This window comes from Melanotaenia boesemani, chromosome 9 (genome assembly GCF_017639745.1).
Source record: "Melanotaenia boesemani isolate fMelBoe1 chromosome 9, fMelBoe1.pri, whole genome shotgun sequence".
In the NCBI taxonomy this organism is placed as follows: Eukaryota; Metazoa; Chordata; class Actinopteri; order Atheriniformes; family Melanotaeniidae; genus Melanotaenia; species Melanotaenia boesemani.
The window spans coordinates 14,999,746-15,014,280 of NC_055690.1; the positions used below are offsets into that span (position 1 = coordinate 14,999,746).

The 14,535-nt window shown below is 36.7% G+C and overlaps 3 protein-coding genes across 3 annotated transcripts; 2 read left to right on the top strand and 1 right to left on the bottom strand.

Moving 5' to 3' along the window:
- The first annotated feature begins 2,649 nt into the window (after positions 1–2,649).
- Positions 2,650–3,579, top strand: LOC121646137 (odorant receptor 131-2-like). Its single transcript, XM_041995009.1, has one exon. It carries the CDS (start codon positions 2,650–2,652, stop codon positions 3,577–3,579), a length of 930 nt encoding a protein of 309 aa, XP_041850943.1.
- A 3,385-nt stretch (positions 3,580–6,964) lies between these two features.
- Positions 6,965–9,034, bottom strand: LOC121646257 (diablo homolog, mitochondrial-like). The gene is made up of 6 exons (XM_041995154.1): positions 8,746–9,034; positions 8,413–8,512; positions 8,165–8,290; positions 7,852–7,962; positions 7,630–7,726; positions 6,965–7,491 (listed from the first exon to the last, which is right to left on the bottom strand). Exons 1-6 carry the CDS (start codon positions 8,862–8,864, stop codon positions 7,286–7,288), a joined length of 759 nt encoding a protein of 252 aa, XP_041851088.1. The 5' UTR covers positions 8,865–9,034; the 3' UTR covers positions 6,965–7,285.
- A 4,373-nt stretch (positions 9,035–13,407) lies between these two features.
- Positions 13,408–14,387, top strand: or95a1 (odorant receptor, family 95, subfamily A, member 1). The gene has a single exon (XM_041995153.1). It carries the CDS (start codon positions 13,408–13,410, stop codon positions 14,344–14,346), a length of 939 nt encoding a protein of 312 aa, XP_041851087.1. The 3' UTR covers positions 14,347–14,387.
- The last annotated feature ends 148 nt before the right edge of the window (positions 14,388–14,535 follow it).

The following is a 14,535-nucleotide window of genomic DNA, read 5'->3' on the forward strand; positions in this document are numbered from 1 at the left end:
CTGCCCTCCGCTTAGCCCGCCGATACCCATCAGCTGCCTCTGGAGTCCCACCGGCCAAAAAGGCCCGATAGGACTCCTTCTTCAGCTTGACAGCATCCCTTACTGCCGGTGTCCACCAATGAGTTCGGGGGTTACCGCCACGACAGGCACCGACGACCTTACGGCCACAGCTGTGGCTGGCCGCCTCGACAATAGAGGCACAGAACACAGCCCATTCAGGCTCAATGTCCCCCGCCTCACCCGGGACATGGTTGAAGCTCTGCCGGAGATGGGAGTTGAAACTCTTTCTGACAGGGGACTCTGCCAGACGTTCCCAGCAGACCCTCACAACACGCTTGGGTCTGCCAGGCCTGACCGGCATCCTCCCCCACCATCTGAGCCAACTCACCACCAGGTGGTGATAAGTTGACAGCAAGTCTGACGACACGACTACAAAGTCGATCATCGAACTGCGGCCTAGAGTGTCCTGGTGCCAAGTGCACATGTGGGCACTCTTATGTCTGAACAAGGTGTTTGTTATGGACAATCCATGACGAGCACAGAAGTCCAACAACAAAACACCACTCGGATTCAGACCAGGGGGGCCTTTCCTCCCATTCACGCCCCTCCAGGTCTCGCTGTCATTGCCCACGTGATTACAGATTCATATCTACATTTTGGCGTGGATTATAATAAACAGTTAGTCAATAAAGTTTATTTATGCACTACCAAACAAGTAATCAGAGTAAAATAAATATATTATCAGCACGTGGTAAATAGGAAGGAAAAAGAGGAAAGTTGTTTTCCCACCTCTTTTAACAGTTTAACAACCAATAAGTCTACTTCCATCCATAAACATTCAGCAACTGAAAGTGGACCGGATTAATAATTCATTCTGACAGATCAGATCAGATGTTTATATGAAGCATTTTTATCATAATTGGACTGTCCATCTGATTAAAAGTGGTCCATATAAATGAAAGAATATCGTCAAGGACAGCAGCTTGGCGCTAATCTGCAGTATGCGTTTGTCTTCGCAGTTCAAATAACATTTGCTTCATTGTAATTTAATATTTATCAGGGTATTTATTGCAAATAACTTTAAAGTATATTATGTGGAGCAAAAAATACCAAAAATTTTAATCCTGAAGATCTTAAAAGTTTGATGTGTTCTCTGTGTCATAGAAAAAACTGTTACAGCAGGACCGACAGTGTCTAACTTCTATTCTTTGGAGTAACATTTGATGTGTCTTTTTAAGGTCTTATTTTCATCTATTCTCAGTGGTGAACCAAAATCTGGGTTGAGAAAGAAGCAGCGATGATGACACTAGAAAGCTGATGTTGCTCTTTGATGTTTTGTGTTAAACGTTGTCACATACAGCAGTCTCCTTGAAGCTTCTCAGGGAGATCAACAGATTGTTCTCGACTGAAATGTTCTACATCTTAACACTTGTACAGTGCTTCTCTTCTGCATTTGACAGAAATAATTGCATTGACCTGCATGTCTTTTTAAACATCCACTTGTGCAGCCATTGACAGCTTTTGTTAGCATTGTTGTGCATTGTCTTTTTAGAGAACCCTGTTTAAGCCATTTTTGATCTCCATAACTGTTGGATATACATCACCTCCCGGTCCTGAGTCACGCCTGCATCCATAGCCCTCATGATCAACCCGAGGAACCAAACGTCTCCTGTCTGCCTGCTCACGGTTCCTACCAGTTCACCAGAGTATTCTATTCCTGCAGTAAAACCTTTTGTTTCTCAGCCTTAGATCCTTGTCTGCTCTTTTGGTCCACAATCATGCCCTTGTGACAATAAATTTGCAGATAACATGTCTCTGTTTGGTGTTTTGCAGAAAAAGATCAATGATATTTTTTGTGCAGGTTTTGGTGGTCATTTTTCTCTGCATCATGTTGCACATTGTGACCTTTTTCAAAACAGTGTTTCCAACCCAGTGCATGCTACATCTTGTTTACTATGATGAAGCTGTCAGATGCCCCCCAGAGCTGTGTTCCACATGCAGCATTATGCACTGTATCCTCATCATTCATGGCATTAGTTCTGTTGTCTGTATTGTAATGTTCTCTGTGTTCTTTGCATCAGCCTCTCTTAGCTTCTAAAAGTAAAATAGGATGCGTTCAATGGAAATTTTAATCTTGTATGCATGGCAGTATCATTTTAATTTTTAACCTACAGTATGTTTACTGCATAATTTTAAAGAAAAGGCTCAAATTAAACTTTATACTTAAATACATCTACTGTGCTAAAAAGTATGGCAATGGATTGCCATTCATTCCTTGGTTATGTTTCAGTAAATCAAGGAGTCCAGTGATATTGTTGGTTTACTGATGGTGTTTACAGTGATGACTATGTGTTTGGTGTCCCCTGTGACTTAATGAAGCCTCCATAAAAAGTTGATGTGCAACCTTTTCTCAGATGGCTGCAAAGAGTTCAGCAGAAGATGTTAACTGTTTTGCTTTGCAAGGACGATTTGGCAAACTAGATCTCTCCTGCATTTCTGTGTAACCCATTTTGGTTTTGTGTTACATAGTATCTGAGCAATTCATTATCTTTTTTGACACAGTTCAGTCAAATTATTTAAAACTAACGTGTCTTTGAATTTAGTCAGTTTCTTTAACACTCAGATGTTTGCTAACAAGAAAACAAACATATGGCATCCAATTATTCACTAACTGCTGGTGGATTGTTAGTGAGACAGATCAACTATAGGGTGGTTTTAGTTCAGGTCTTGGTCTCAGTTTTTCTTTGCATCAACATTTTTCAAATCATAGTATTTTTCATGAAAGATTCCTTCTACACAACCATGCGCTACATCTTATTTGCTGTTATGTTGTTGTCTGATTGTCTGTGTTTAATAATAACTGATTTCCTGCTCATTTTGAGTTATTTTAGTATTACCATCCAAACATGGTGGTGTGTTCTTATCGCTATTGTTTCATCTGTGTACACTTTTGTCACACCACTTACTCTGACAGCTATGAGCCTGGAGCGCTATGTGGCCATTTGCATGCCCCTGCGGCATGCAAAGCTGTGCTCCACACGCAACACTCTTCACCTCGCTCTCATCATCCACGGCCTCAGCTCTATTCCCTGTACTGTTACTCTCTCCATTTACTTTGCATCAGCAGCTCGTGCAGTATACACTCAGGGCATAGTATGCTCTGTGGAGATCTTCATCTTGTATAGCTGGCAGAGCTACCTCAGATCAGCTATAGGCCAGTTTTACTTCTTAATTATGTGCACCATGATTATTTTCTCTTATGTTAAAATAATGAAAGTGGCCAAAGCAGCTTCAGGAAAGAATAAAAAGTCAACAGGTAAAGCACTCAGAACTGTAATTCTTCATGCTGTCCAGCTGCTGCTCAGTCTCATCCAGCTCTGGTGTCCTTTCATAGAGTCTGCAGTTCTTCAGATTGATCTAATGTTATTCATTAATGTACGATACTTTAATTACGTAACTTTCATTCTCGCTCCAAGATGTCTGAGTCCTCTCATCTATGGCCTGAGAGATGAAATGTTTTTTTGTGCACTGAAGTACTATGCTCTGTGTGGCTTATACAAGAAACAATCATCAGGTTAAAGGAAATGGATTTAATCCAATTTTTATTCCAATATCATACAAAGTTTTCATTTTTAAACAGCAAAAGCTTGCAATTAAGACAGGTTTATGGAGATGTTGATATAAAATGTTTTTTTAAGAGCTTGCTTGTGATGAATATGCTGCATACTTTTGATTACAAAATAATTAACTATACAAAACATATGAGATAATTTGTTATACTTTGAACTGTCTTAAAAAAAGTTATTATGCTTCACATAATATATCAGTGTCTAGTGCAGCTTTTGACTCATTTGCTCCATTTATTCTCTGCAAGGTTAGAAAGTTTGACATTTTCTGACTGAATGACAACATGTCTCTACGCCTCTACCACATGCACTGCTGGATATTTGGAAAACAGTATTTTTAACCTTCGGCCTTTGGAGATGAAGATGGCCTGTTTCACTTGCACTGAGTGATCCTCAGAATGCATGTTGTACATTCATGTGTGCATATATGTTTATTACTGAATATATGTTTATAGCAGTATATATGCTCATCTGCACAGTATCTTTCAACTTATCTAGACTGTTGCCCACTTTTAATCATTTTTATTAAATTATTTTATATGATTTTATCATCACAGTGTCTTTATATGGTTTTGTTTGCCTATGTTTTTTTTTTTTTTTGTACTTTTTATAGCTTCTTCTGCACTCCACTGTAATGCTTTTAAACTTTTATGTAAATTACTTTGAACTGTCTTGTACATGAAATGTGCTATACAAATAAACCTGCCTTATAACTGCAGAGTTCAGCAGAAAGCGTGTTATTTTACACACACCACTTCCAGAAAAGTTCCAACAAAATCTTGAACCTATAGTTTGTTAATGCTACCTTTTTAACAGACACTAGCACAAAGGGAATTGTTTTTATTTACCAACTCCATTGTTTATATTTTTCTACAACAATAAATGCCAGAAATGAGCAGTACACTGACCTTTATTTTGTCTACATACACAGTGTCTAATTTTTATTCTTTGGGGTAACATCTGATAGCTTTTGTTAGCTTCAAAATATAAATGGCAGATAACATGTCGCTTGTGGTTTTTTGCAGGAAAAGATCAATGATTTTTTTTCATGAAGATTTTTGTGATAATTTTTCTCTGCATAATGTTGCACATTGGGGCCTTTTTCAAAAGAGTGTTTCCACATGAGTGTATGCTACATCTTGTTTACTATGATGAAGCTGTCAAATAGTTAATGTTAATCATGTCCTGCTCATCTTGAGCTATTCCAGAATTACTATTCCAGTCTAGTTATGTACAATTCTCTATATTGTTCTGCTTCTGTGTTAGTCCTAAGTCACACTGGTTACTCTGAAAGCAATGACTGGAGCGTTATGTGGTCATTTGCATGCCCCTGGTAATGCAGAGCTGTGTTCCACATGCAGCATTATGCACTGTATCCTCATCATTCAAGGTATTAGTTCTGTTGTCTGCATTGTAATGTTCTCTGTGTTCTTTGCATCAGCCTCCCTTAGCTTCTAAAAGCAAAACAGGATATGTGCAACGGAAATTTTAATCTTGTATGCAAGTCAGGTATAATTTAAATTTTTAACATACAGTATGTTTACTGCATAATTTTAAAGAAAAAGCTCACATTATATTTATTTAAAATAAAAATGTTAATTAAATAAAATCTGATTTTTTCTTTGCATTGTTTTTTACAACCCCAACACTTAATTTATTTTTAAAAAATATTTAAATAAAATAAAAACATTTTTTTTTCTCAATCTCAAGAGGATATTTCATTTCAAATGATTAATATTTTAGGTCTTGATTGTTTGTAGGAATTAAATTGGGATTTTTAATGTCAGGGAGAGACTTTCAGGGTTGCAGTCTGTGTGCTGCATGAGGCCTAAGTCTGACCTGCAAAATTCAACAAAACAAATAAAACAAACAACCCATCATTCCACCAGTCTAAATGAGTGTAGATACAGTTGTTAGCATAAAAAAACTGATAATAATAAAATCTTTCTGTAACTGCATGTGTGTGTATCAGCAGTAACAAGGTGTCATTGTTACTAAAGGGAAGAAGAAATATAAAGAAACACAAATAAAAATGTTCAGTTATCATGCCTATATAAAACTGGGATTGATTCATATTGTAAAATCGTTTATATAAAAAAGTATCTTTCAAATTTCTATAAAACTTAAGGAAAAGGATACAACTTCCTCAGAATATGTTGGTGTAGATTCTCAGATCCAGGTCATCTTAAAAACATGAATAAAGGCAACTTGATTTCTCTTTCTAGATTCTTGAAGATGATTTATCGCTCATCCGAAAGAACAGGTGAAATAACTCCAAGCTGTTATGGCTTCCTCACAATATTTAACATCTTCAAGCATGAATATATTACAAAAGACATAAAAGCCATTGAAAGGCAATTCGAAAGGTTTAATACACAGGGAGCAAACTCACTACAGCTCAGTGTGCTAGCTTGTAGGCGGATATTTTCTTGTCATTACTGATGATTATTTCAGTTAGAATTGAAAGAACCTGTAGTGAATTAACAGGGAACAAACTCTTCTTTAACCGTTTAAGTAGTTTTTTTTTTTGTTTGTTTTTGTTTTTTTTCAGTGGTAAAACACATTACAAATATGAAGAAATAAATTAATCTTGAACCGTAAATATAAATTAAATCATTCACCTCAACTGGTGAAAATTTGCCCTTGGTGGTGATAATCTTTGATGAACAAAGCTCCAAAATCCATCTCTTACACTGAGAGAAGTATTACATTATGATAAAATGACCCTAAACTCGGCCCACTTTAACTCCTACAAAATTAAATCACACTTAATGTTAGAAAAACTCATTCAGCTCATAACTGTAGGTGCAAAAACATTCATGCTAATGAATTAAGTCTTTTAATTCTACTTTTATTTGTTTTCATCATGTTCTGTTACGCTGTGTAACTGTTTGGAGATTGTGGAGGTTTTTAAATTTTTTTTTAGTTGTTAAAGCTTAATAAGTTTTGTTTGCATGGTCCAGCCTGACCCGGTCTTTCTGTCTTTGTTCCCTTTATTAGAAATTTATCAACCATTAGAACTTAAATTAAAATGGACATGGCCAGCATTTGTCTTTTTTCTCTCTATCTTCATAATCATCTTTTCTACGAAGACCAAGATATCACAGCATTTTTAAACATGAAAAGGCAACAAACGTGAACCTACAACATACATAATCAAACACACATATTCATTCTGCTTTTCTTATTTTTTATTTATTTATTTTTTTATTTTATTTTATTTATTTTTTTTGCTGTTTTGTTTACAGTGAAAAATAACAATACAGAAAACAGTTTTATAAAAAGAAAATATCTTTGTTACAGCAACACATCATTTGTTCTTTTTTGTGTTCAGACCACTCTAAAACCTGATGTGGACAAACACCACTGACACACCACATTTACTGTGGATTCCACTGTTAAATTTGCTGCCATTAACTAATCAAATAAATAGTTTTAAATAATGATGAAATTGTAAATAATCATAAAGTGCTTTTTGGTTAAATTTCCATTTTGAAATTATATTTCCTTTCGTAAATACAAATATATACACAGTATGTACACATTACAGGCTACAAACAGAAGTCAAACTGGGAAAACAAACACTGTAGATAGATCGGTTTGCAACAGAAAACTGTTCCACTTTTACATATTTTTCTCTAACACTATTTATTTTCGCCCTAGTCTTCTCGCAGATAAGCCTCATGCACTTCACGTTCTTCACTACCCTCTAGGAAAGCAGCATACTCTGCCATCCTCTGGATCTCGTCTACTTTAGTCTCGGCCAGCTTCTTTTCAGCCTCCTCTGACCTTTTCTGTGCCTCTTGAACCTGCGACTGAGCCACCTGAATGTTTGCTGTGATGGAGATGGACGCCTGCTGGGCTCCTACAAACACAGACAGGCAGACACACATTTAGTCAAATTCCTTAGACATTACTACAGCCATTCCCCCACTTTTAGAAATACAGCCTTCAATGTTTAAAGAAGTCTGAGTAAATGATTGCAGTCATGTAATTTACTCACCTGAACTGTATGCTGCCTCAGCTGCCACTTTACACAGGTTGACAGCATTGATCCAGGTTGATTCAAAACGTTTGCATTCAGTCAGTCTCTCAGCAGCCTGTTAGATGAGACACAATTAAACAAATGACTTTCTTTCTTTTTGAAGAAGAAAATTTTCATTAGACTAATTCCTTAAAATATATTTATGACTTCTTTCCAAAAACATTTTCGTTGGACATTAACCTCTGAACGCCAGTCACTGATCGCTTGCTTCAATGACTGCTCCTCTGCAGGGCTCACTTTTCCCACAGCTGCCAAATATTGTCTTTGAAAAGCGATGCGTGAGTGCACAGCCTATTGACAAACACAAGGAGGAGAAAAAATCAGGAAAGTGCAGGACACCATCTGTTTTAACAAAACTGTTTAAATAGATTTATGTTTGACACTAGCCCAAGATCTTCTGCAATAAAATATCTTTTTAGCCATTATACTGTTTTAACTCAAGTACTGAGCAGGAAATATGTGCATATTTGTGTCACATTTAAGGAAAACAAACCTTCGAATAGTCTGTCAGGGCGTCAGTGAGAGCCAAGGTGGCCTGAGAGAGGAAAGTACTTGAGCTGTCTGTCACCACTGAGGCAGCTCTCCGGATCAGTGAGTAGTGGGAGAGGTTTTCCATTTGCTAAAATCAGAAGGAAAAAATATTTTAGCACCTCCTTCTAATTTTTCTATTTACACTCAGTTATAAAAGAAAATGTTTTTCAAGAGATGAAACATGGCAGTTGCAAATAATCATAGACTCACCCAGAGCCCATGGCCAACACTCAAAGGTGCTAAACTGGTGTATGAAGGTTTTGTCAGATCCCCAAGCTTCTGGACTCCGGGCCTCCTGCCATCAGAGCCACTGCAGAAAAATAAAAACAATATATAAGCAGGGTTATAAAGTACAAATAATGAATGATTTTTTTTTAAATAATTAAATAGCAATTTTCTTTTTGCTTTGTATTTGAGTTATAACCTTATGGCTAAAATTACAGTCATAAAATTGGACAAATCTTCAGGTAAATTAAACTTCAAGTAGCATGAAGAGAGATTATATTTGTTTATATGTATCATTGCTTTTCAGCCATAACTTACCTAATAAAGCGAACAGAGAGCGTTCCTCTCATTTGCAGCAGCGAAACGTCCGTGTGATTTTGCATAAGTCCTCCAGCAGCATGTCTTGCGCACACTGAACACTGACGAACAGCTTGCATTTTGCAGATTGTTTAGCTTTGTTTAGCACTTACAGACTGCTTTTTTTTTCTAACTGCAGGTTTTCTAAAATATCAAGCTGTTAGCTGTAACTCACTGTTTCCTTGTCTTCGTAAAATGAGAGAAATAATCTTGTTCGCAGCCAGAAAGCTTGAGGTCTGCTCAGTGAGTATCAGCTGTTACGTCCTGAGGGTATTTGTAAGGCCCCAGCTCCTTTCCATTACGTAAAAGTTATTGATCTGTTGACATGCCTGTAAAATGTACTTGTTTGGTTTTATCTGCAAAGCTCTACTGATACGTGCAGGTTAGAGAACCTGAATGTGGTAGTTTGACCCACACTCTGTTTTGCTCTGTGAGTGTGTGCATGTGCACAACAGACAGGGTCAGAGTTTGTTTGATGAAATTAAGGCAATTATTTAAGATATTTCAATTACATAGCTAAAGTAAAACGGGATTTATATAGAAATCCCTTAACTTATGAAGACTTGAAACACTTCAAGCTTCAGTTAACTTCCAGCTGATGCAACAATCCGAAAGACGTAGATCATGTGGTGCATCTTTCTACATTAAACAGCTTACACACACTTTTGGGTTTGAAGACTTTGAATCCTCAATGTGCTGCAGCTATTATCCTTGATGGACAGTAAGTGATAAGTATATTTTGAAGATGAGGCAATTTCACTGCATACTGGTGGGATTTGTGAAGGGCAGAGGTTGGAAGGGGGAGTCAAAGTTGGTCCACATCTGAAACACTTCATATGAGGTAACGGGACAGAACGGGCCTGCCTTGTGTGAGCTCTCACAAATCAAGGTGGTATCACAGTACAATTATGATAATGCATAATTAGTGCAACAAGCATGCTGTGGGATTTAAAAGTATAAAGAACTGGCACTGAATCATACTACATAATACATGCTACAATGTGACAACTCAAATAGTTGAATATCTTTGGGTCATCGTGTGTTATTTATGGCTACCTGTAAAGATGGTAAGAGGGATATATCAGATGCACATTTTATATGTCACACTTCTTTATAATGATTTGTAAAGAACACACTGGATTAGGCCGGCTTGTTTGGTAAATTTGTGAACTTCTAAAAACCTTTTAGAGTGCAGTGCATTGGCAAGATCATAGTTTCAAACTTGTAACAAGTATATCTTAATTGAAATGTAATTGAACAACATATGCACCAATCTCTACTTGAATCATACTTTTCTAATATTTTCTTACACAGAAGCAGACATTACACTTTGTACTACTCTTGTATGAAAAGTGCTTTATAAATAAAAATTTGATTGGATTTGATTTAATACATTATAGAAATTTGTTTGCTGTCTCATTGAGCTGTCATTTGTAACGCATTGTAAAAATAAATAAATATTCCTTGAGGTTTTAGTTCCGTAATGATTAATAAGCAGTTGGGAGAGAGTTCTCAGACTTTTAAATAGTACTCTTCTAACTTCTCTACAGCTATAAAATCCATCTTTATAGATTTCTTTTTTTTTTTTTTCATCAGTTGGGTGAAAAAAAAAATATTTGTCTTTTCTGTGGTATTTGTTTCATTGAAATCCCTGTTTAGGTACAGGCATGTATTTAGTCTGACAGCCAATGAATGACCTGCTTACTGAGGCTAAATTTGTCAGCGATCACAGGAGAAAGCTTTGTTTAGAAAAGATTTTTTCCACTCCCCTGTTGTGCTGATTGCTGACGCAGAATTTGCGTAAAGAGCTGATGAAACTCTCTGAGCAGCTCTCAAAGGTGGGAACTTGTTTGCCAGTCAGATGAAAACTGCAGATTACAAAACTGAGCTCAGCTTCATGTTAATGATCAACTTATCTGTTAAGGACTTGTCAGCACCTGCTCTTGAACTGTGCTAGAGATTAGACAATACTTCACTACAGCTCTGCACACTCATTCAATCAGCTCAGACCTTTCTTGATGGATTGTGTCATCCTTCTAAAACAAAACAATACCTGTGTCCATCCGTTGTTATCCCTGACCTTAGTACTGTTGTATAAGAGCATGACACTGGAACAGTGTCAGAAAAGATAATGTAGTACATCAAACACACCAGGTGCTTGGTGTTACGTCATTGTTTCTCATGGTGTTTACCATCTGCACTGATCTCCACAAACATCCAAGCAGTCGTGCAAGTGCAAACCTGAATCCTCCGGTCACAGCATTTACAGATATTGTGCTGGATGGATTTGGCTTCATCCCGGTCTGACAGCCTTCTGTCTGTTGTGTTAGCTCCTTAGCTTTTTTTAAATATGCAAGCCATAGAAGCAGGAATTAATTTAATTAACAGTTTCATTGATTTAGTGTAGTGGCTTTGTCTTCTCTAAAACTCTTTACAAGTACTAATGCAACAATAATGAGAGAGCTCACAAAATCACAAAAATGTAAAAAAGACACAACAGGACCACATCTGTAACCAGAGGAGGCAAAAAAGAGATATCGGGGTTAGAAACAGGGGCAGAAGAAGCAATAAGCTTGACACTGCAACAATGGAAAGTCTCACATTTAAATTCTAAAAATAAATTTTAAGAAAAACTTGTTATTAAAACTTGTAATTAAAAGAAAAAAAAAAGTTTTAGACAGATGTTACCTGCATATGATAATATACTGGTTGTCATCCCCTCCTATCTGCTCTTTCCTGTGAATTACCTTTAAATCAAGGCCACAAGCACCCAACAATGGAAAATAAAAGAAAAAGAAATAAGGTCTGTTTTCAGAGGTCTGCATGTTTTATTGAAAGAAAATGACTGAAACTGATTAAAAATGACTGTGATTAATAGAAATGCTTCTCCTTCCACAGTCAAGCCATGGTGCTTACCACACGCCTCTCTGCAGCTTTTAGAAAAAGACTGTAAGACAGAGTCAAATTTAACTGTTGTTTATCTGTTATTAGAAATTAAACTCTTTACTTAGCAGGGTTGCTAATTTGCTGCTCTGAGCTACAACTAAATCTACCAACCAACCAAGTTTCTCATCTCAAAACTGAATTTTGAAATAAAATATAGTGGAGAAGAAAATTAATTTTCAGTTCATTTCATGGTGAATAATCTAATCTTTCTCTGTTTATTAGAAACCTTTTTATTAATGAATATCACATATGCATTGTATAGATTAAATACTGTAAATTATTTATAGTGTTTTATTAAATATGTCATTTTTAATTACGCATTTTGATACTTTTAATGAATGAACGTCTTAATGAATGTGTAAATGTAGCCTAAATAAGTGATAGACTTCATTAATTAATGACTGTAAAATAAAATAAAATAAAATAAAATAAAATAAAATAAAATAAAATAAAATAAAATAAAATAAAATAGGACATCCATGGACTAAGTCTGAGAAACCCTACACTGACTATCTGAATCCTGCACATTGCTTTCTACAAGCTTATGAAATATGAAGCCAAATCTAATCTGGTTAAAGTGCCAAATCACATTTCTCAGTGGTTGTTAATGTTCATTGGAGGAGACAAGGCTAGAACAAGTAACCCAGCTGTGTTAAAAATGTCCGCTCAGCAGAATAAGAACAGTGCCAGAATCAATATGACAGCTCCTGCTTTAGTTAGAACTAGGTCAACGTCTCCAACACACCTTTAAACGCAAATGTTGTTGTTTTAGATCCCTGAAATCACCACTACTTTGATGAACTTTACTGATGAAGAAAATACCAAAAAATACTGTTTTTAATAATACAAGAGGAAATACTGTAAACTAGATGTACACTGAATAAAAATTGTTTCAATTTAAAATTAATATTGTTTTATATTATTATATTTTTTTGGTTTGTATTTGAATGTTTTCTTCTTATTATTTTTTTTCTTTTTTACTTACTTTTTCACTCTTCGGTTCAGTCTGGTGACTAAAACGATCCATCCCTGCCTTAGAATAAGCAGGTAATGGATGGAAGAACTTAGTTGTCAGTATGAGCTATTAAATATCGTACAGTCTGTTTAGTGTGTGATTGTTTTGAACAATACAAGTACAGAAAGTAAGAAAACAACTTGTTTTGTTTGCTTGTGTTGAACAGACAATTAAGGCTTCAAAAACAAAGTTTACATAATGTTGTTACTTATTTGTCTGCTTTGCTTCTTTCTGTGAACCCTGTGTTAGACCTTCTACCCCCTGATATCTGCAACTAATGAGAAACACAGCACTTAATGACGATAGCAATCCATCTCTGGAGAAATCACGTACATTTAAACATACGGAAATGTGACCAAATCCATCAGATAAGAAGAAAGTTTTCCCTGACACGCTGCTCGCTGCAGACATGCTTCATAATGACAAGACAAGATATCTGATTTCCTCTTTGGTGAGCATAGTATTATGAAAGTAAAAATGTGAATTAATCTTGCTTTGATGGGTGACTACATTTATTTTTGCCTGGCAATTTATTAATGTGACATGCATTTATAGATTGTATGCTGATCTTTTATTTGAGATGATTAAATTATGTCTTTGTGTTTAAATGGAGATGTAAGTTGTTTTTCTTAAGCAGATGCACTCCAGTCCACAGCTGCAATATGCAAAATCTGACTGAACTTCCTGTCAATGCAACTTCCCAAAGAAGCCTCTCTGTAATCATAAAGGTGTGTGTGGTTATCCCCTTCTTCTGCATCTTCCTCTGCTGCATTTTTGTCATGCTGTACATCTTTGCCTCTCACAGGCAGTTCATGGACAGTTCACGTTACATCCTGTTTGCACACATGCTGATTAACGACACCCTTCAGCTCCTCTCCTCTGTGATGCTCTTCCTCTTTGTTATGGGTCGAGTTAATTTTGCCATTGTGTACTGTGTCCCCATGCTCCTCATATCCACTGCCACTTTCCAGAACACACCTTTAATCTTGGCTGCCATGTCACTGGAGCGTTATGTTGCCATCTTCTATCCCCTGCACCGCCCGACTGCCTGGCGCTCAGACCGTATCTGGATCATTGTTTTATCTCTGTGGTCCATCAGCTTCGTCTTCCCCATCATTGAGTATTTACTAGGAAGGCAAGATCCTGCAGTGGATGTTTTCTCTACCCCTGTGGTTTGCAAAACTACTGCTGTCAACTCATCTCCAATCCAGAGACTGTTCAGAGCTGCTGTAAATGTGCTTTTCTTTGCAGTGGTTGCTGTTATCATCCTCTTCACCTATGTGAGAATCCTGCTGGAAACCAGGAAGCTGCGGCAGGACAAGGTGTCGGTGAACAAAGCCATGCACACCGTGCTGCTGCACGGCTTTCAGCTGCTTCTTTGCATCTTGGCCTTCACTCACCCTGTCACTGAAATTCTCATAACGATGAGCTCAAACTGGCTGGCGGAGGACAGCGCCTTTTTAAATTACTTCTGTTTCATCCTCATCCCTCGTTTCCTCAGCCCGCTCATCTACGGCTTCAGAGATCAGAGTCTCAGGGCCCACATTAGCAAAACATTCCACTCCTCCTCAAAAAAAGTCAGACCTCATGTTGGACACTGATTTAGTTCACACTCAGATATAAAGGGCACACAACAGAAGTTTGTTCTGAAACACCTGAGACCCATACCACCTCTAATCAGGTTTTCACACTGAAATTATGCTTATTTATATGTGTAAAATATGAAAAAGTGAAAACATTTATATGAATTAAAAAAAAAGACTGAGGTTCCTCAAAACTGAAAAGGTTAT